This window comes from Acanthochromis polyacanthus, chromosome 13 (assembly GCF_021347895.1).
Source record: "Acanthochromis polyacanthus isolate Apoly-LR-REF ecotype Palm Island chromosome 13, KAUST_Apoly_ChrSc, whole genome shotgun sequence".
NCBI lineage: Eukaryota > Metazoa > Chordata > Actinopteri > Pomacentridae > Acanthochromis > Acanthochromis polyacanthus.
The window spans coordinates 6,721,961-6,745,303 of NC_067125.1; the positions used below are offsets into that span (position 1 = coordinate 6,721,961).

The window sequence follows — 23,343 nt, forward strand, 5'->3', positions numbered from 1 at the left end:
AACAGGCGGTGACAAAACAATAGAATGATGTTTGTAAATTCTTTCATATGTTGAAAATTAAACAAATTATAATAAACATCTAGTTTACAATTATTTAAAGTGTGTATACATTTTTTGGGACTCCTGTATAGTGTCGCCACTATAATCAACACTAATTTATTGTAACTGCTGCCTGTAAATTCTGGTAATTTTCGGCTTTTAAAATTTATTAACTGTGAATTACTGACATACAGTGGTGGATAAAAGTTTTCAGACATCCCTTGCATTTTTGAAATATAGCATTAAGAATTGCTCTCAGGTTTCAGCCAAAATACTAAATAAATCCTTAAAAAGCCATTAAAAGCGTAAAATTGATTGGTTCCTTAAAAATCCATAAGAAATTTGGAGTATTGGATCATTTTGGTACCAGTGATCCACTAATGAAGGTCGTACTTTTTATTAAAACAAGGAAGTGGCAGGCTCAAGAAGCCGTCACTAAAGCTGAGGCATGATTAAGGCGACTAAGGCACTAAATACTGGTAGGCACCATGGCAATGGGAAGAGCAAGTCTGAGTTGTTTTCCGAAGCCACGTTACGATCTGACTTGTGGAAGCGCCATCTGATCCAGGACAAGATTCAAGCAGAGGTGGAAGAAGAAAGCTACAGCTAGATCGCAAGCATGTCCAAACAAGGAGCGTGGACCAGGTGGAAGCATGCACATTCCGACAAAATCACCTGGGCAGAGCTCTGGAAAGCAGAACCATCACGCATCAAGTTTCTCGTCCAATCAGTTTACGACATCCTCCCAAGCCCGGCCAACCTGCACACCCAGGCCTTGGTAGACACTCCCGAGTGCAAGCTGTGCCAGAAAAGGGGCACCCTGGAGCACATCTTGAGCAGCTGCTCAAAAGCGCTAGAGGAGGGGCGGTACCGCTGGCGCCATGACCAAGTTTTAAAAGCTTTGGCGGACTCTATCTGCACAGTAATCCAGAACAGCAAGATCCAGGCAGCCCCCAAACAGTCAATCACTTTCATTAGAGCAGGGCAGAAGGCACAACTCCATCAACCTAGCTCTAGAAGGGGGCTCCTCACCACCACTCGTGACTGACAGCTTCAAGTCGACCTTGGAAGACAGCTAAAATTCCCAGCCATCATCACAACCACTTCACTTCGCCCAGACATGGTACTAACGCCAGAATCCACCAAGCAAGTGGTTATCCTGGAACTGACTGTGCCCTGGGAAGACAGGATCGAAGAGGTCCAAGAGCGCAAGAGGACTAAGCATGCAGAGCTTAGCACAGAGTTCTGGAACAACAGCTGGAAAGCCCGTTGTGAGCCAGTCGAGCTCTGGTGCCATGGCTTCACTGGCCACTCATTGCTGCCAGCCCTTAAACTCCTTGGAATTTTAAGGATTGCAATTGAAGAGAGCCATCAGGAACATCTTCAAGGCCACAGAGAAGGCCTCACAGTGGCTGTGGATCCGTAGTGGGAATCCGTGGAGAAACTCGCCACTCGGACACAAGCCAGGGACTGATCACCCCCGGCTGGGTCACCCGGGTGAGGGTGTACAAGATTAGAGACCCGAAACATCCTATGACCCAAGGTTCTTCACTGACGATGACGTGTCCGAGTAGCACCAGAAGGTGTATCCAAACTATGAAATGCATGTACCTCTAAAACACTTAAACTATGAACAGTAAGGGCGAAGGCAGGCTAAATTTTTAGGAACTGGGAAAATTTATTTAAAGCTAACGATGTTAAAAAAAACATGACAAAGTGCATTCTACTGAATATAGAAAACAAGAGAAAAAATGCAGTTAATAGAAAAAAACTTATTTAAAGGCATTAGTGTAAAGTTTGGAATAATATTCTTAGTTATTCTTTGCGTCCTGTTGTATGAACGACATCATAAGATTATATAGTAGCCAGCTGTTAATTCTGATTCTTATTTTTAGCTCTAAGAAAACATCAGGTTTTACAATATTTAACAGTATTTTGGAAAAAATGTACATTTCTATTGGATTTTTACAGGAATTCATTGCAGTGATGGCTTCTAGGAGCCTGTTTAACTTGTCATAGGTTGGTCGGGTTAAACAAGGTAAAATGAATTCAGTTTACCCAGGACTGATACTAAAGCGCGGGCAGATCCTTCAATTACATTTCCAGGGAGTTGTAGCTCTGTTTCCTCTTTCAAAGTGTTTCCTGTGTAAAGACAGAGACAAATATTAAACAGAGAGAAGCTCCAATACAAGTCAGTTATAAAACAAAGTCCAATGGATCATGAATTGTAAACAGCCATACTGATAATTAGATGCAAACAAAGTGAGAGGTCTCTGGGCATCATCACAAATGTTTAAAGTAATTACATCTAAAAGAAGGTGATAAACCTCTCAATGAACTTTTATGAATCATACAATGTACTGGACCTCTTCAGACTTCTAGCATTTGGGTCTCCTTTCTCTAAGTAGTGACAGGTCAGGGTGTCTGTGTAGCTCAACTGGTTGAGTGGGTGACCCATAGACAGGCGTTATATAGCCATCCATCAATCCATTTTCTTCCGCTTATCTGGGGCCGGGTCGTGGAGGCAGCAGGTGTAGCAGGTCACTTCAGACATCCTTCCCCTCGCGAGGCTTTCCAGCTCTTACTGGGGGATCCCTAGGCCAGACAAGATACATAATCCCTCCAGCGCATTCTGGGTCTGCCTCGGGGTCTCCTCCCAAACGGACGTGCACGGAAAACCTCCAGAGGAAGTCTCTTCCCGAAGGGATCCGAGTCAGAGGGTCAAACCACCTCAACTGGATCCTTTCGACATGAAGGAGCAGCAGCTCAACTCTGAGCTCCCTCCACATGTCTGAGCTTCTCACCTTATCTCTAAGGCTGAACCCAGCCACCCTAAGGAGGAAGCCCAACATAGCTGCTTTTATACACGATCTCATTCTTTCTGTCACTATCCAGAGCTCATGGCCATAGGTGAGGTTTGGACTATAGATGGACTGGTAAATTGAGAGCTTCGCCTTACGGCTCAGCTCCCTCTTCACTACGACAGTTCGATACAATGCCCACATTACTGCTGATGCTGCACCAATCTGCCTGTCCATCTCATGCTCCATTTTCCCATCACTCGTGAACAAGATCCCGAGATACTTGAACTCCTTCACTTGGGGAAGCAACCCCCCACAACCCAAAGGGAGCAATCCACCGGTTTCCGGCAGAGGACCATGGCCTCAGACTTGGAGGTGCTGATCCGCATCCCCGCCACTTCACACTCGGCTGCAAACCGCTCCAGTGCTGCTGAAGGTCACGGTCCGAGGAAGCCAACAGAACCACATCATCTGCAAAAAGCAGAGATGTGATCCTGAGATCCCCAAACCAGACACCCTCCTCTCCCCGACTGCGCCTTGAGATCCCATCCATGAAAACCAGGAACAGGATCGGAGACAAGGGACAGCCCTAGCGGAGTCCAACGCCCACTGGAAATGGGTTTGACTTTGTGCCAAGTATGCAGACACAGCTCTCATTTTGGTTGTACAGGTACAGAATGGCTCGTATCAGTGAGCCCGGTACCCCATACTCCCATAATACCCCCCACAGAGCCCCTTGGGGGACACGGTTGTAGGCCTTCTCCAGATCCACAAAACACATGAAGACTGGCAGGTTGAACTCCCATGACCCCCTCAGCAGCTCCGCAAAGGTAAAGAGCTGGTCTGCTGTTCAACGACCGGGATGAAATCCGCATTGTTCCTCCTGAATCCGAGGTTCACAATCAGTCGGAGCCTCCCTTCCAGCACCCAAGAGTAAACGTTCCCAGGGAGGCTGAGAAGTGTGATACCCCTGTAGTTGGCACACACTCTACGGTCCTCTTTTTGAAAATGGGAACCACCACCCCGGTCTGCCACTTCACAGGTACTGTACCCGATGCCCATGCAACATTGTAGAGACGTGCCAGCCAAGACAGTCCAACATGTCCAGAGCTTTCAGCATCTCAGGGCAGATCTCGTCCACACCTGGTGCCTTGCCACCAAGGAGCTTCTTAACTACCTTGGCGACCTCTGCTATGGATATGGACGAAGATTCCCCTGAGTCTTCAGGCTCTGCCTCCCCCACAGAGGACATGTTTACGGGGTTCAGGAGTTCCTCAAAGTGCTTTTTCCACCGCCCAACGATATCCCTAGTGTAGGTCAGCAGTTCTCCACTCCAACTGTACACAGTCTGAGTAAAGCCCTACCTCCCCTTCCTGAGGCGTCGGACGGTTTGCCAGAACCACTCTGAGGCCAACCGGAAGTCCTTCTCCATAGCCTCCCCAAATTCCTCCCACACTCAAGTTTTTGCTTCTGCGATTGACGCAGCTGCCGCCCTTTTGGCCAACAGGGTACCCTTCGACTGCGTCAGGACACCCCCCAAGCAAGCCAAGCCCGAAAGGCATCCTTCTTCAGCCTGACAGCTTTCCCCGGGTTCTTGGGTTGCCGCCACGACAGGCACCAGTGACCTTCAGGCCACAGCTCCTAACAGCCGCCTCTGCAATGAAGGCTTTGAGCATGGACTACTCAGACTCCACATCCCCAACCTCCCCCGGGATGCAGGAGAAACTCCTCCGGAGGTGGAAATTGAAAACCACATGGTAGGGCTGGGCGATATGGCCAAAAAATAAAATCTTGATTTTTTTTAGTCATCTTGGACGATTACGATTTTAATCGATTTTTGTTGTTTCTTTGCAGTCTGTTTGCCGCACTCCCGTAGCTGCAAGCACTCTTCCCATTCTTTAGGCTGCCTCTGCCGGAGGTGCTGGAAGAGGTTAGTTGTGCTGCTACTCTTCGTTTTCACAGTACTTTTGCAAACCTTGCACATGACTGTAGTTTGCTCTGTGTCAGTCTTGTCAAAGCCGAACCACTTCCATATAATCGATGTAACATGAGGCCCTTTTCTCGCGACCAACTCTTCGTCTGCTGTTGTGTCCGCCATGACGGGGGTGTGAGTGTTTTGGCGGAAGTAGATGAGAGGCGGAAGCAAATGCCAGTGCACAAATTGTGAAAGGCAGAAGGAGAATCTGTATTGTTATATATTTAAGCTTGCCTCAATTTTACGATTTGGCAAATTTTCAAATCATCAGGTTTTAAAAACACGAATTAATCAAATTAATTTGATTTATCGCCCAGCCCTACCCCACGGACAGGGTCTTCTGCCAGATGTTCCCAGTTCACCCTCACTACACGTTTGGGTTGACCAGGTCTGTCCGACAGCCTTCCCCGCCACTGGATCCAACTCACCACCAGGTGGTGATCAGTTGACAGCTCTGCACCTCTCCTCACCCGAGTGTCCAAAACATGTGGCCACAGGTCTAATGATACGACTATGAAGTTGATCATAAACCTTTGACCTAAGGTGCTCTGGTACCAAGTACACTTAAGAGCAACCTTATGCCCAAACATGGTGTTTGTTATGGCCAATCCATGACTAGCACACAAGTCCAATAACATAACACCACTCGAGTTCAGATCGGGCAGGCCGTTCCTCCCAAACACTCCCCTCCAGGTTTCTCCGTCATTGCCCATGTGAGTGTTAAAGTCCCCCAGGAGAACAATGGAGTCCCCAGGTGGTACCCCTTCCAGGACACGACCCAGAGACTCCAAGAAGGCTGAGTACTCCGAACTGCTGCTTGGTGCATAAGCACAAACAACAGTCAGAGTTTTCCCCTCCGCAACATGAAGTCGCAGAGAGGTGACCCTCTCGTTCTCCAGGTAGAACTCCAACAAAGCAGTCCTCAGCCAGGGGCTCGTGAGTGAAGTAAACAATACTGACCTTTGGGGCAGAGCAGCCAGCTATGCGTCTCGGTCATCTCAACTCCCTCAGCCTGACAAAGGGACATAATGTTTATTTTGAGATTCAGAGTCAACTTTATGAGTAAAAGAACAATAATAAATCCACTGCACATGCAAGAAAAATGGTTCAACAGAATTATTTTAAAAAATAAACTCATGAAACAGGCCTGGACAAAAATGATGGTACCCTTAATATTTTGTTGCACAACCTTTTCAGGCAATCACTGCAATCAAACCATTTTTGTATCTGTCAGTGAGACTTCTGCACCTCTCAGCAGTTATTTTGGTCAACTCCTCATGAGCAGACTGCTCCAGTTGTCTCAGGTTTGAAGGGTGCCTTCTTGGCTGTTTTTAGCTGTGTGTTTTGGGCCATTATCCTGTTCCAAGACCCATGACCTGTGACTGAGACGAAGCTTTCTACATTGGGCAGCCCATTTCTATCTAGAATACCTTGATAGTCATGAGATTTCATTGTACTTTGCACAGATTATAGACACCCTGTACCAGATGCAGCGAAGCAGCCCCAGAAAATAACAGAGCCTCCTCCATGTTTCAGAGTAGGGACAGTGTTCTTTTCTTCATATGCTTCATTTTTGCGTCTATGAACATAGAACTGATGTACCTTGCCAAAAAGTTCCAGTTTTGTCTCATCTGTCCATAGGACTTTCTCCCAGAAGCTTTGTGGCTTGTCAACATGCAGTTTGGCAAATTCCAGTCTGGCTTTTTTATGATTTTGTTTTGTCTCCCATGACATCCACTTTGGCTCAAAAAATGACGGATGATGCGATGGCACACTGATATACCTTGACCTTGGAGTTTTCCTTTAATGTCTTTAGAGGTTGTTCTGGGCTCTTTTGCTACCATTCGTATTATCCGTCTCTTTCATTTGTCATTAATTTTCCTTCTGCGGCCATGACCAGGGAGGTTGGCTACAGTCCCATGGATCTTAAATTTCTGAATAATATTTGCAACTGTAGTCACAGGAACATCAAGCTGCTTGGAGATGGTCTAAAAGCCCTTATCATTAATATGCTTGTCAATAATTTTCCTTCTAATCTCCTGAGACAACTCTCCCAATGGCTTCCTCTGGTCCATGTTTAGTGTGGTACACACCATGTCACCAAACAGCACAGTGACAACTTGTAACCCTATAAATAGGCCGACTGACTGATTACAAGTTTGTAGACACCTGTGATGCTAATTAGAGGACACACCTCGATTGAAGGTGTCCCTATGGTCACATTTCTTTCAGTCTTTTCTGGGGGTACCATCATTTTTGTCCAGGCCTGTTTCATGAGTTTATTTTTTAAAATAATTCTGTTGAACCACAGTTCAAAAGCAATGTCATTCATTCATTGATTAATTGTCATAGAATTTTTATTTATTACTACTTTTGTCAGATTCAAATTATTTCTGTGACCATTGTGGGGTTTTCTTTCATTAACTGAGGGGTACATATTACCATTCAAAAGTTTGGGGTCACTTCGAAATGTCCTTATTGTTGAAAGAAAAGCATTTTTTTTACAGTGAAGATAACGATGAATTAATCAGACATACAGTCTATACATTATTAATGTGGTAAATGACTATTCTAGCTGGAAACGACTGATTTTTAATGGAATATCTACATCGAGGTACAGACATTTCCAGCAACCATCACTCCTGTGTTCTAATGCTACATTGTGTTAGCTCATGGTGTTGAAAAGCTCAATGACGATTAGAAAACCCTTGTGCAGTTATGTTAGCACATGGATAAAAGTGTGAGTTTTCATGGGAAACATGAAATTGCCTGAATGACCCCAAACTTTTGAAAGGTATTGTGTTACATATATGGTACCAACCTTTACTATGAGAGATTTAGTGACCGTGTCGATGCGACCTCTGTCTGGGACGCTCACAATCTCATTGTTGCAAGAAATGTCAGATGTCACGGCCTCAGCTTTCACAGTCACATTCACAGCCCCTAAACAAAATCAGCGCTCTAAATTACTCCAGTATCAACACATTTTGTAGCTTAGATGAATCTTACTGATTTCACAGAGATGAAAAAGAGATGTGCTGGGAAAAGAGAGGCAGCAGTTCCTCCACCCTGACTCCATTTAACCTTCACACCAGGGTGGATTAAAGGCTGAGACTCACCTAAGGCTGTGGGGTTTATGGTCCACTTGAAGGTCTTGCGCTCATTGCCACACAGACAGGAGGTGTACTCATAGCCATCGGTGAGGGTGAGGGTGTACTCTGTGGAAAGTGCTGGAGTGACTTTGACCTGTTCAACAAACACAACAATATACTACTAAACACTTCTATAATACCATAAATCAAACTTAAGTCACAGCATAAATGTAGAACATCACCACAGTCCTTGAGTGTTAAAGTCATTGTGTACTTTCAAGACTCCTCCTATCCCATCTACGATGTTAACATGTCCGTATAGTGGATTGATATGCAGGAAGACATAATGAACTTCACACTGCAGAAACATGCATTCAGACTTACAGACTTGTATCCTGTTAACTTGCCGGCTGGAACTTTCTGTATCATTATTCTATTCAGAATTAGTTTCTGGTGTGAAACGTGAATTACTCCAATATCACAACTTGTTACTGTGTACCGTCCAGTAGTTTAACAACTTCTTCTTCTTTGTCATGTTTCGTCCTTTACAGGGTTGGAGGATATGGTAGTTCTCCACGTACTTCTATCTTCGGCTGTTCTTACTGCCTCACTGTACTGCATTTCTGTCCACTTCTTTATATTGTCTGTCCACATTGCTCTTGGTCGTCCTCTTTTCCTTCTTACATCTATTCGTCCCTCTAATAATATTCTTGATATGTTATTTTTTCTTATGAGATGACCAAAGTACCTGAGTTTTCTGAGTCTTAATATGTGCTCTAATTGTGTGCTCTTATTTTTTATGTTGTTTAAGACTTCTTCATTTGTGATTTTATCTGTCCAGGATATTTTCAGCATTCTTCTATATGTCCACATCTCAAAGGCAATAATTCTTTTCATGATGTTATGTGTAATGGTCCAGGTTTCACATCCATATAACATGGTTGACCAAACATAGCACTTCAAAATTCTCTTTCTGGTTGGTAGTCGTAGATTTTTATTTGTCAGAGTGCTTCTCATTTTGATAAACACACCCCTTGCTATTGAGATCCTCCTTATAATTTCATGATCATTCTTTCCATCTTCGGTTATCTGTTGTCCTAAGTATATGAATGTATCCACTTGATCTATAGGCTCTAGACATATGAATTCTTGGTGATGGGCAGGTCTTTGATATTACCATTGATTTTGTCTTTTTGGCATCCATTTTCATACAGTAGTTTAACACCCTACTGAATTTTGACTGATGATTGTGTCCTCAAACCTAATGCTGTCAGTTATCACCAGTCATATCATGTTTCTTGAGGTTTACTACTGAGGATGTGTTCTGTAAAAACTGCATTCTCTAACAAGTGCCATTGCCTGTAGATCATAATATTGTGAGTCTTAAAGCAGAACAAAGCTGGTTTTTCCATATACAGCTCTCTTAGAGTCTCCTGGAGGCTGTGATACGTCTCTTTGGTCACGTTATTCACCCAGCTAACTCTCGTAAATACCTGCTCTGTTGAGGTTTTTCAAACCTAAACCAACAGGCTGTTACAACCTTAACTCATCACCATAAAAGACCTAACTTTTAATATCTAACAGCTTAATTTACATAAGATACAAAGCAATTCACCGGGTAGTAGGGGAATGGAGAGCTGCAGATGATGTGTTGGTCAGTGCATTGCCTCGGCTCCCCCAGATAATTTCCTCTGTCTAACCCTGAACCCTACACCAGGAAGGGATGGATGGAGAGACAGGCAGGGACTTCATAGATCTGCATGGTCTATAGACAGCAGTCACAAACAGTGTAGAGTAACACTGAAGTCATTTAAGGCAGAAAGGGACTGTTTTCATGGAAAAAAAAACCTTCTAAATAAGTAACTTTAATGCACAGATATGAGATATTAGGAGTTTGATCAACAAGTATGGAGGGAAAATTTACAATCAGGACTTGAAGAAATTTGAAGAACGGCACTGTTGGTCTTAATAAATTATTGTCTTTTAGTATAGAAAAGTAGACTGAATTGTCTGAAGGTGTATTTTGCAAAACCACTGCGTTCAAAGTCAGATATGAAATTATCAGGTAAAAAAAATTACACAGTTCTACAATTTCATTGAGCAGAATGACCTTGCTAATTCAAGACTGATAAGGAGAAAATATCACCATTGGTCAATAAAAATAACTACCGGGCCACCACAGTGAGAGCAGACACAATACTCTGTTATTATGATGTTCTCTGTAATAAGATGGAAAAAAATGCAAACATTGTCAGAAAGATTTAGAAAATATCCGTTTGTTCCATTATCTCCGGCTCTGACATTTAAGGTATTCATCCATTTAATTCGGAGTGAAATCATTCATGTTCATCACTGATCAATCTCAAGCTAATGAATAAAGTCAGCTTTTTCTCATTCCTCTGGAAGGACAGAAGCTCTGACAGTACATAAGTATTGGTGAATCGCAAATGATAAATTAATCACAAATGGCATTAAATATTGGATGATTTAGCCAAGGCAAGGCAAGGCAAGTTTATTTGCATAGCACCCTTCATGTCCAAGGCAATTCAAAGTGATTTACATAAAACACTAATAGCATCACAGTGAGGTGTGGATAGTTAAAAGATACCATGCAGGTTTCATGCATAGGCGCATGAGATAAGAAATGTTTTTAACTTGGATTTAAAAGTGTCTACATTTGGTGAAATTTTAATCTCCACTGGCAGTTTGTTCCACTTGTTTGCAGTGTAACAGCTAAATGCTGCTTCTCCATGTTTAGTCCAGACTCTGGTCTGGACGAGCTGACCTGAGTCCTTGGATCTAAGAGCCCTGCTAAGTTTGTATTCTCTGAACATATCACAGATGTATTCTGTGTAATGGCATTAAAGAAGCAAGCATTCCTGATTATAGCATGTCCAATAATTAACCCTCATCAGTACACCTGAAGTCCATGCAGACCCCAAGTGTATATAACTTGTCATATTTTTTTTATTTGCAAGTTGGATTTTTCATTCCTTTTAGGTCGCTGTCACGCACATAGTTGCCATCACATACACCAAAGTTTATTTGATTCCAACCAGGTTTGTGGTGTGTATATATTTAAAAAATCGTTTGGGGTCCATGTGGACCCCAGCCAGACTGTCCATCCATCCATTATCTATACACCGCTTAATCCTCATTAGGGTCACGGGGGGCTGGAGTCTATCCCAGCTGACTGAGGGTGAAGGTAGGGGACACCCTGGACAAGTCTCCAGTCTGTTACAGGACTACACAGACAGACAAACAATCACATTCACACCTACAGACAATTTAGTATCACCACTTAAGCTCAGCATGTTTGTGGACTCTGGGAGGAAGTTGGAGAACCCTGAGAAAACCCGCTTATGCACAGGGAGAACATGCAAACTCCATGCAGAAAGATCCCGGGAAGGCCGGGACACGAACCGGGGAGCTTCAAGCTGCAAGGCAAAAGGGCTAACCATCACACTACCGTGCAGCATGCAGTGTGTGTTTTATTTAATTTAACATTGTTTTGTGAACTGATGATTCAAGTGTTTTCTGCTGGACCCATATTTCCACTATAAACATCATTCTACTATCGCGGTGTCTGCTTGGACCCCAGTGGCAAAGACGTCAGTTTTAATCAAAAGGGCGATATATATGCTATTCTCCTATGAACGATTACTATCTCATTACTTTGTACCATCAGAGGTATAATGACACATGTTGCATGATTCTGCACCAAAAATCACAAAAGTATGAAAATAGTGAAAATGGTGTTGCTCTCATTTCATTTTCTCTTGAATAAAAACATCATAAGTCAACCAAGTTTCATTGTTTCTTTCATATTTGTATCTACAGACTACACACGTTTTAAGAAAATATATACTGAGAGGATATGAACAGGTACAGAAATGTGAAAAGATGGAATACTACTGGGATCCAGCAGGAATCCATGTGTACAGAATAATAGCAGCATTTCCTCCACATTCATTTAGGAGTGGCAGGCTGCCATTCCTAAATCCTAGCCGCCGTTCCTTAAAATTTCTTTCTTTTTTAAAATTTTTTTTTTTGTCGCAAATACACCACCGACACCTCTCCACCTTCACAGCAGAGTCCTGCAATGTGCCGGGTACTCCCAAGTACGAAGGTAAACTACAGATAACTATCTTGCTCGGTGTCTACTCTTTGATACACCGGTTTAATACAACATTAATTACTCATGAGAGCGCAGCCTTGAAAGTGACATCAAGTCAAGCACCCAGGCAACCAGGTCATAGAGTCAAAGGAGGGTCGTTTGGAAAATAGGACAGCGACTTACCGGAGAAAAGTTATTAGCTAGTAACTCATAATAGACTTTTCAAGTTAAACAGGCATTCGCAAAATGTTGATGGCCAGCTAACATTACGTAAAATATCGGTAGCTTCAGTTAATTGGGTCCGGTGCCAATTCAGTGTCGCTAAAATGAGCAAACTAATTGATAGCATTAAGTTAATATCTACACGCAGTGATGTAACTCCTGACTGCATTTTCAGATGACCTTGTTCAAATTAAAAAAATTTTTTTTAAATGTTTACATTGAGGGCTGCTCAGCGGAGTAGTGGTTAGCACTTTCACCTTGCAGCAAGAAGATCCCTGGTTCGAATCCCAGGGTGGGCCTGGGATCTTTCTGCATGGAGTTTGCATGTTCTCCCTGAACATGTGTGGGTTTCCTCCGGGCACTCTGGCTTCCTCCCACAGTCCAAAAACATGCTGAGGTTAACTGATTATTCTAAATTGCCCGTTGGTGTGAATTCGAGTGTGATTGTTTGTTTGTGTATGTAGCCCTGTGACAGACTGGTGACCTGTCCAGGGTGTCCCCTGCCTTCGCCCAAGTCACCTGGGATAGACTCCAGCACCCCCCGCGACCCTAGTGAGGATAAAGCGGTGTATAGAGGATGGATGGATGTTTACATTGAGCCATTAAAAACCTAATTTCAACTGGCTATTCATTAAATAGGTTGTAAACGTAAAATCTGTTGTTAGGTGTCATTTGTTCACACCGCCACGACTCCCAGAGAGCCTGCCGCCACTGCTGAAAAAAAATCCTTTCAGGAAACACTGAGCGGGTTTTGCCAAGTGTACTGATGAGGGTCAATGTGCTGAGAGGGAACAGTGGGCAGGGTGATGGAGTGTGAGGACCGCCAGGGCAGGTTCGCAGAGGATTGTCTGTCTCGCTCTGCATGGACAACGATTTACGTTGCAGAGTCTGCACAGGTGCGTGGTGACGGAGCGTCTCAGCCCAGGGAAAAGGTCCAGAGTCCTTCATGACAGTCTCTTTCAGCATCTTTGAGGAAGATTAGCAAGATTCCTGATCAGTATAAGTGACAGGTGGAGCAGAGTCAGCCGAGACATGAGGAGCCTCCGACAGGGTGACAGTCCACTTTTCAGCTGACATCATAGGCGACCTGTTTACAGTCAGACTGAGTGGAGGGGGAATGCCGCAGTGAGCGGGCCCAATGTTGTTCTGAGGCCACAGGCTATGGGGTAAACTGCACACATCTCGGCTGTGAGAAGGAAGCATGGCATCTGGAGCTGTGGTTACCAGGTGGAGCATACAGTTTGGACACAGCCGAGGGGACGCCACCATCGGACTCGGGGGAAAGGAGGAGAAGTGAGGACCGGCGAGTGGAGGAAAATTCTGGTCATCCAAGATTGAGAACCTGTTGGTCAGCTGGAGGGCCTTAGGTGAGAGAGGAGAACAGGCAAGTCTCCCACCCTGTGTACCTTTGTGAGCCAAAATACACTGCTCTCCCCGGCTTGGAGTGGAGTCGCCCTGAGCTCGGGGCATAGCACCCATCACGGCCCAGTGGTCAGCAGAAGGAGCAGTAGATTCTGGACAGGGGACCGATAATTCTAGTTCAGTAGCAGCTGTGGTAGAGACACCAGGACCCAAAATGATCAAGGAGTCCAGGATCCTCTCATGTTCTCTGATCTGGTACAGGATGGATATTCTCCCTTCCAGCTTGGAGATCTTCTGGGTCAGACGGAGACAGCTGTCACATCCGGATGGTGAGGTGAGTGGAGGCATGACTTGATACAGCTTATGCTAGCTAGCTTCGAGCTTTAAGTCAATACAGTACTCAAACACTTCAAAACTGAGTTTGCAAGCTGTAATAACATACAAGCTACACTGACAAAACACTGTCAGTGTAAGACATATGGGATCAAGTCTTGTCCACTTTCCAAAGCCACTGTTACGGGAGCAAGAAAGGCAGCTCGGTGTCGGTGTACCGCTCTGATGACAACCAGGGCGAAGTGGAGAGAGGTGGATCCCTGGGGCAGACAGGGAGGCTCCCCACTGCAGGCCTTTGGTTGTCAGCTAGCCAGCAAGGGTAGCAGGTTAGTTCCAAAATGTTAGGTCCAGAGCCTAGCGGGTTAGCTCCAGAAGCTATCTCCGAGCGACCACTGTTGCAGAAAACACGAGCCAAAGTTTGTTTAAAGTCTGACCATCGCAGTCAAAAGCAGTGCTGTAGTTCCTGCTCAATGCTGCAGAGCAACAGGCTGCTGTTGCTCGTCAGCAGTTTGTTTAGCAGCTAGTTGGCAAGTCAGAAACCAGCTTGGCAACTTAGTGCGTAATCCAATCCACTGTCGAAAGCCAGGCAGTGGTCATATATTTACCAAGGGTCTCAGCAGCTAGTCCAATGTCCTTAATCCAAGATCAGTGGTCGATAAATCCAGAAAATGGTCAAAAGCCAAGCACCAAAACACACAGAAACATGAAAACACAATGTGCCAACTGTTCAAACTGCACCGGAAGCAGAAGCTACGTCAGCGTCTCAAAGATTTGCCAGACATACATATTTATTGGTACATAAATGTATTTTCACCACTGGTTCATCTGGAACTTTGGTGATCCTCTGGCTTTTCATGTTTGAGTCAGTTTGCCGCTCACTTCAGTTAATGACAAACACATACTTGCTAAGCTAACTGCTGTGCTTTGTGTGTGATGCTAATCAGAAAATGGCAGTATGCTAACACACTCTATCATCATGTGTCTTCATGAGGATTTGCCAAAATGTGTCGATCAAATCAAATTATTCATTACCATGATGCAGCTTGACAGGTAGTTGAAAACAGTTGCCTTCAGTTCAAAGTGCTCCCCCGGATGATGGAGTAGGGCAGCGTGAGCTCCAGGAAGAAGGGCTGGAAGACGGTGATTTGTTTACGAGGAGCCAAACCAAAACCATGAGGAGACAAACAGAAAGTCTCTGTCTCCCAGGTGGTGATGGTGTCTGGGACAGTGAGGGACACGTCCTTCTTTCCAGATGATCTGGATCAGCAGATACACATAAACACATTTAGTCAGATGGTGAAGCATACTTTAAAAAACAGGTTTGTTAAAATCTAATGGTGAATTACTGTGCTCTGAGAATATCCTGCTGTGTTTTCAGAAAGTAGTACAATTCCATGTTGTTGAAGAAATTCGGGCAATAATTGTCATATATGAAGAAATACTAGAATTCTCAACATGATGACCTTTTCCCATATGCAACCATTTCTAAAATATTTCATATGTTTCCCAAAGTGTCACAGACATCCGTAAAATTCAATGTCTCAGTGGCTGACCAAAATTACCTTCATTACATTTATGCCTTCAATGAGAAAGCTGGAAGTGCATATGGGACCATGAATGTACTCAAAGGTGCTCTGACTTTGCCTCATTTCAAGCTCACCCAACTTCCACTAGGTCCCAAATCCAAGTCTCAGGAAAGAAGGTGCGAACTGTTTCTATTGGTGGAGGATCAGGAGAATAAGGACCTGCTCCCCTTAAGCCAGGATTTAGGAGACCAGGAGACCCTGCTTCATGCACTGTCTTCATTCTGGCCACTGGATAATTGTAGGCAATACCACCACCTGAAAAGAAACAAGGAAACATTTTTACCAGAAACAGAGACCAGAAAGGACAAAAATAAATATTTTAATTTCATTAAATATGAAGCATGTGGCACTGGACACATCAAAACAACAAGAAAAAAAGTCACCATAGGTAGGATAGTACTGTCTTCCTCTGTACTGGAGGCATGAAGGTATTTGAATTACCAAGTTTGTTGCCACCTTCAGTCCTACATTCTAGACAATCCAACAAAACAGAAACATCAACAGAAAGTTTATTACAGATCCAACAACTTAAATTCACATACACACTACCAGTCAAAACTTTGGACACACCTTCTCATTCAATGGTTTTTATTTATTATTTTACATATTGTAAATGAACACTGAAGAAATCAACATTCTAAAAGAATACATATGGACTTACGTTGTAAACAAATTAGCGTGAATCTTCAGTATTAATCTACAATGTAGAAAATAATACAAATAAATAAAAGCATTAAATGAGAAGGTGTGTCCAAATTTTGACTGGTAGTGTGTGTATATATATATGTATATATATATATATATATATATATATATATATATACATACAAAGAGAGAGAGAGAGAAAGAGATATTTTATACAGTGCTTAACAAATTTCTTAGACTCCCTGTCATAGAAACAGGAAAACACAAATACTGTAGAAAACTGTTAAAAATGTATTTTTTGTATTGTTATTTATCAGGCAAATAACAAACTGGAGCAGCTAAATAGTCCTTATTCACATATATTAACCAAAATCCTAATATTTTGTATGACCTCCTTTGGTCCTGATAACAGCTGCATCCTTGCTGTCATTGTTTTTTATGGACTTTTCAACAATCTCATTTGTTATTGAGTTCCAAATAGTTTCTAGCTTTTCCCAGAGACTTGCTTAGGATGAATCTTTCTGTTTTTAATTCAGTAAATCCCAGATCTGTTCTATAGGATTCCAGTCTGGGACTTTGACTTGGCCAGTCCATCAGTTCTAGTACTCCAGATTCTTTTTCTTGGTCCAGTCGTATCTGCACAGCTTTGAAGCCTGCTTGGGGTCATTGTCTTCTTGGGCTATGAACCCACACCAATCAGGTTTAGTCCAGAAAGTATTCCATGATGTACCAACATGTTGTGGTAGACCTTCTGTTGATGATACCATCTATTTAACTAATTTGCCCATGCTGTTTCCACAAATACAACCACAGGCTACAATGGAATTTCCACCGTGTTTTACTGTGGGTGCAGTACATCTAGCGTCAAAACGTTCTGTAGCTTTCTGAGGACAAAACGCGATGATGCTGACCGAAGACTTCAAACTTGGACTTGTCTGTCCAGATACCTTCTTCCAGCCCATCTACAGTCAGTGTTTGGTGCTCCTTCGCAAATTTAGGCATTTCTGGACGCTTACAGCCTCAATAATGCTTCATAGCAGCTATTCTTCCCATTAAACCTTGTTCCTTCAATCGTCTGCTTATGGTCATTCTGGAGACTTCTCATATTCTGATCTGGAAGCATTAATCTCTGCTGAAGATCAGCAGTGGTTATTCTGTCTTGAGTACTTCAATGTTAAGGTGTCAGATCTGTTTCAGTTAGCTTTGGCTCTTCCTAAGCACACTTGTAAGTATGCAGTTCTCTGCTAATCTCGTCCACGTCCATACTTTGATCAACACAGGGGGACACTTATGTCTTCACTGTTTGTCCTAACGACCATTCCAGTTCATGAAGTGGTTAATTCAGACTCTGTCTTTCTCAGTGAGTCCCCTACGCTTCACTTTGAACAGGAGTGAGAAATTTAAACTGAATTCACCATTTTTTAACTAAATTTACCAAAACATGGAAATTCTATGAGAAGTCAGGACGATTATCAAGGAATAACATAAAACCCACAAAAACAAATTCAAGTTCACGAATGCAACAAATAACCGTATTTGGCATCTCTGTCAAAAAATAATAATGTGCTATACTATGTTTCTGCTTGTTGTAACAGTAAATTTGAGAATCATGGATAACAAAAATTATATTTAGCGTTGAATATATCATTGATTAAAGAGCTTGACATACTGATTGACCTTTACAGACAACATAAGAATTAAATAAATATTTGGTGTAATTTAAGGCAGGGTGGGAAACACCTTAGACTGGTTGGTGGTCTAATGAAGGTCTCTCTAAATACATTTGTTAAGTACTGCATATCACACACACACACACACACAACCACACACACACACACACAACACACACACACACACACACTGTATATTACCTTGAAACTGCTGGAAGCATCGTTTATGTCCTGACCAGGATAAGGCAAAATGTATCTTTTTGGTCTCACATGCAGGCATCTGTGGTCTTGAACCTGATATGGGATAAAGGTGCCTTCCTGACAGACAACAAGCGAAATATCTGAAAAAGAAAATATTTCACAGCTATAAACTGACATTTGTTTGGACAAACATCAAGTGATGTACGATACATAAAATACTCTAATAAAACAATAACAATTGAACTGCAGCTGATAAACTGTGTCTTTGTGCCAGCTCACCTCCTTGAGGTGAAGAAAGAACACAGTGTGATTTATTGTTAGACTCTGATCCATCCTGTCTCCATGTCAAAGTTTATTTAGAATGATGAGTAAATTAATGAATTGCCACCTTGAAGGAAAAGTGAGCCAAGTGCTTATTCAGGCATGAGGCTAACATGTTCAGATGATGTCATCAGGAAGGAGTGCATGTCTGAAAGGGGCTCATTATCTTATCTGTGGTGAACACCAGCAGCTACCTTTTCTGCATTCAGAGTCTCCCCTGGCTCTTTGATGAGGACACTCTGGTCGATGGCGCTCACACCACACAGAGAGTTTGGGTTTGCCGTCAACTGCATGTTGGTGTCCTCTCCTGGACAGCTGAGGACGGTGAAAACTCCAGCGACACCTGGTGGAGAGGAGGTCGGACATACATCACTGTGGGAAATACAGAGCTGCACAGAATATGCATGGTTGGAGTTGTGTGTGTTCTTTAAATGCTAAATGGTTGTATTTATATAGCGCTTAACATGATACATCTCACTGACCCATTCACACACTGATGGCAGAAACTGCCATGCAAGGTGCTAACCCCAACCCACCAGGAGCAATTAGGGGTTCGGTGTCTTGCTCAGGGACACCTCGACATGAGCTCAATAGGCCGAGGATCAAACCGGCAACCTTCCAGTTACAAGACGGCCGCCTTACCCACTGAGCCATGCCGCCCCGGTTGTCAACAATGTTGCAACCTGTGAGTTGTCAACAATGAGTGTTTGTGTAGAGTTGTATTCTTGTGTTGGAGTTAAAATGCTTAAGTACATTGCAGATCTTGTCTTTGCCTGGTTTATCTTGCTGTTAGGTTGTAGCTCATCACTACACACAACTGTTAAGTAATTGTGTGTAGTCCTCTTTGTAACTAATTGTACGGCTGTAACTGTTAGCTTGTGCATTTATTTAGATTGATGGGCTAGGCTACAGAGCAGTTTCAGCAGAAGAGCAACATATTGTGTTGTCTTAGACCAGCAGACGACAGTATTGATTGCATTATGGTTAAGTGTCCACAGTTAAAGCAGGAAGAAGGTTCATGGTCCATGTTATTGAAGTTACCGATTACCTGGATGCAGTTGTTATTTCATTGTTGTTACTATATACATATAAAGGGAGATCATCTCAGTGTTTAGAATTTGGTGTGTGTCTCTTTGTAGAACCACATTTTACAACTTCGACTGAAAGTGTTACTTCTGAAGCAGCGCTCAATAAAGCTGTCAACTACAGTGGATCTCCTTGTGTTTCTGTACGACACTTGCAGTGGGACAGACATATAACCACCTCAACATTGGATAGTGATAAGATCCTGAAATCACTATAACAAATTGGTCCTTCGAGTTGGATTGCTGACTCACTGCAATTAATTATGTAATTCGAGGAAGAGAGTTACTGGGCATGTCAGGAGGCCTTTCTACCCTCCCTGTCCTTTTAAGAGACTATGGCCTCGGTTATGAATGGCCAAGAAGATCAGCAATGCCCACATTAACAGACACTTCCAGAGGAGTATCGAAGTCGAGCTTGACAGGACTCAGAGATCCTCACAGTCAGTATCCCCTACCCTCCCAGCTGAGTTATTGGATGTCTGGATGGGACCTCAGAGACCGATGGGACGATAGGATGGAACGACTGCAGGAAGAAATACCCAGATCGCTCTTTTCGAGTCCATGGACGAACTGAAGTTACATAGTGCAGAACTGCGGCAGCAGTTAAGGGATAGTGAGTACAAATTGGAGAAATTTCAACAGCATACAGCTAAGAAGACAGAGCAGCTGCGTGCACAACTCAGACACTTGAGCAGCATTTTCAGCAGCTGGAAGGTTCTCATCAACCGCAAGCTCAGCAACTGCACATAAAAGATGCAGCAGTGAAAGCAGACAACCCAGAGATTTGACCCAGAAATTTGCTGAATTTCTGCTGCACTTAAGCTGAAATAAGCTTAAGTTTCCTGCTGAAATAAAGGCCTAAATTGAACTTAAATACAATTTAAGCCTGTATTTAACACAAATACATTTACAGCACTGTGAAGTGTTGTTTTTTTGCTCATCCCAATCGGGGTCAGCCATAGTACAGTGCCCCTGGAGCCGGAAGGGTTTGACCCTCTGACCTCCTGATCAGTAGTCCAGAACTTCACCGTTGTGCTACTACTGCTGCCCCCTAACACCTCAGGACAAGCCAAACCTGGTGCTATGTAGGGAGAATATGAGGACTCTCCCTGCTCAGAGCGCCAGTTTCCCCGTCCCCCAAGAGACTCCACGCGCTGGGAGGAGAAGAGTGCAAACCTGAGAGAGGCGCAAGTTTACCTGGTTCCCAACGTTTGCAACAGCAACAGTGTAGCAGTTCACATGACAGCTCATATCTCCACAGAGAGGACACCATGCAGCCAGGTGTTGCCCTCCACTAAGCCAGGATCACTCTGCTCACCACCGGTATGCCAGGTACCGCTCTCCAAGTCCTGCTGGTCGTTGGAAACAGTATTACAGAGGCCCTACTATCCCAGATCTGGTGCACCCAAATCCACGTGAGTTTGCAGTGTTGAGGACTGCACTGGATAACACTCTTCCAGATGATGCAACAGAACACTTCAAGTTCCAAATACTGGTCGATCACTTGAAGCTTGAGGAAGCCTTGCTAATAGAAGATTTCTACTGTAACTCCAGGCATCCTGACACTAATACAATGGCCGCCCTGCACCACCATATGGTCAGCCTCACCACTTGCCCCTACAACATGTTGCTGAACTCATGGATGTCCCACTGTTACGTCAGGGGACACCAAAGCATTCAGGGTGGTTGCTTTGAAAGTGCGCTCACTGGTGAGTGTGTTGGCACAACTGAGGAGGAAAGGATATGTTGAATTAGAATGTGGGTGCTTCCTAGGGAAATTGCCGCATGATATGAGGTCCAGTTTTCGGCAATACATTCATCCTCTACACATCGCCATCCCCACTCTCAATGATTTCTCGACTGGCTCGAGCATGAGCTGCAAGGTGCAGATTGATACCACCAAGGTTCAGTTCTAAGAGAAAGATGCTTCAAAGGAGAGGGACAGAAAAAAGTCTAACAGCAAGACGATTGCCATCCTGCTGAACACTGAACAACCAGCAGTCAGTCCTTCCACCATGGAAGCAACCACAGCTTAAGGGAAGAAACATGCCTCGTCGTACTGTACGTCAGGATTTCCAGGTTCTTCGAGGTGAGACTATATCCTTCAGCATCTCCACTGCCTCGCAGCCTAAGAGAGTATCCAAATCCAGCAGGCATTCACTGCCAAGTCGCTGGGTTTCGCTGAACATGCACATCCTGTGAACGCTCTTAAAGAGAAGTATCATGTTTATACCTAAATCTCATCAGTGCTGTCGGTGCCACACTGACCTTGTGACTGAAGCATTTCTCAGTGGAGAAGACTGCACTGTTGGCGATCACATTCTCACTGGGGAGGACAACAAAAGCCACAATCCAGACCTCTGAGCCATCTCTGGAGACACCAGCAACTTAAAGGACACCTCACCTCATTCACTGGAACAGAAAGCCAAATATTACACATCACTTTACTTTGAACAGTCATCTTCCATAATTGCTTCCATAAATCAGTTTAACAGGTCAAAGATTTGGAATTTCAAGCCAATCTTTACACACCTTGTTTATTTTTCCAATTGAACCTGTTTGTGTCCTTGACTGACGATGGCTCCTCTGGACAAGACCTGAGAGAAAATGACACATAGAATGAGGAATGGACTGGTAACATCTTCATTTCTGTCCATTGAGCAGGTATTAACTTGGTCTGTCTGAGGTTTGGTTTCTCTAAACGTATATTTCTTTAACCAGCTCTATGATTAAATGATTAAATCTGAGGATTGTGCACATGAAACAGTCCGGAGTTTGTCAACAGCCAGTTTGTGGTCATGTGTTTCAGTCTATGAAGTAAAACTGATGAGGATGAAACATTAACGATATCTTCAGCCGGATATCTTTCATGCTGCTAAGACCAGGCACTAAAAAGGGACTTCAGTGAACAATAAATGAATCATTTTGTGACATCAGGTGTTGCACTTCAGTGGATGAGAGCATGTAGCTGCAGTAATGCTAATGCTAACAGACAGAGTGACTGAGCGGATCAGACTTTTAAATAACAAATGGATCTGCTGAGAACAACCTGACAGTTTATACAAGTTCAAACTGAAACCATTCATCATTTTATCTCAAAAACTTTTCATCATGTCTTCTTGTTAATATATTAGTTTTGAGTTCTTTTGTTCAGACATCAGGTGACAAATAGATGTTAACTGTATTCACCTGATGTCCTGAACAAAAGAACTCAAAACTAATACATTCATCAGTTTATCAATTAACATGAATTGATCATTTAAGCATTTGAGTCTGCATTTGTCACCATTTTCTGATTTTCTTTAACACAAACAATAAATAGAAAATAACATTTTAAATAACCATTGGTTTTGTGTAAAATGATTCAAAAATAGTTCCACAATCAAACCGGATACAATAGGAACTCCTGCTTCTATACATCTGCCAATATTAATCTAATTATGTAATATGTAGTAGTGTAGCAGTCACGTGGGTCATTTGTCTGCACTGAGTACTTTGACATTTTGTACTTTTACTTTAAATTTTCCTTGCAGGATTGTTCATGTAACAGAGTACTTTCACAATGAAGTACTTTTACTTATGTAAGGTGTGAATACTTCCTCCACCACTGATTAGAAACAAATAAACCTCAATGTTGAAAACAGAATCAAACAGCTTGAAAAATCACTAATTTATAATATTGCATGAGACCAGTAGGCTTCATGCTGGCAGGTCCTTGGTAAAGGATAGAATAAACCTGTTCCACACTAAAATAGTCCCCACTGATCATATGAAAGGTCAGTTCAATGGAAGTCTTCCTTAAAGTTATGTGTCAATAAATGAAATTAAAGCATTTGTTTAAAACATCTTTAAATTGTTTCATTGTCTCTGAGAGAGAACCAGTGACAAATTGAC

General features: G+C 43.1%; 1 protein-coding gene across 1 annotated transcript in view; it reads right to left on the reverse strand.

Moving 5' to 3' along the window:
• LOC110965900 (pregnancy zone protein-like) overlaps positions 1-23,343 on the reverse strand; it is a 72,670-nt gene that overhangs the window by 12,221 nt on the left and 37,106 nt on the right. Inside the window, 13 exon segments of the mRNA XM_051957539.1 lie at positions 2,098-2,181; positions 5,776-5,827; positions 7,637-7,758; positions 7,935-8,061; positions 14,974-15,023; positions 15,026-15,198; positions 15,602-15,782; positions 15,911-15,998; positions 18,044-18,156; positions 18,159-18,183; positions 18,559-18,677; positions 18,680-18,707; positions 21,718-21,807. Of these exon segments, the coding sequence (XP_051813499.1) occupies positions 2,098-2,181; positions 5,776-5,827; positions 7,637-7,758; positions 7,935-8,061; positions 14,974-15,023; positions 15,026-15,198; positions 15,602-15,782; positions 15,911-15,998; positions 18,044-18,156; positions 18,159-18,183; positions 18,559-18,677; positions 18,680-18,707; positions 21,718-21,807 (1,252 nt within the window).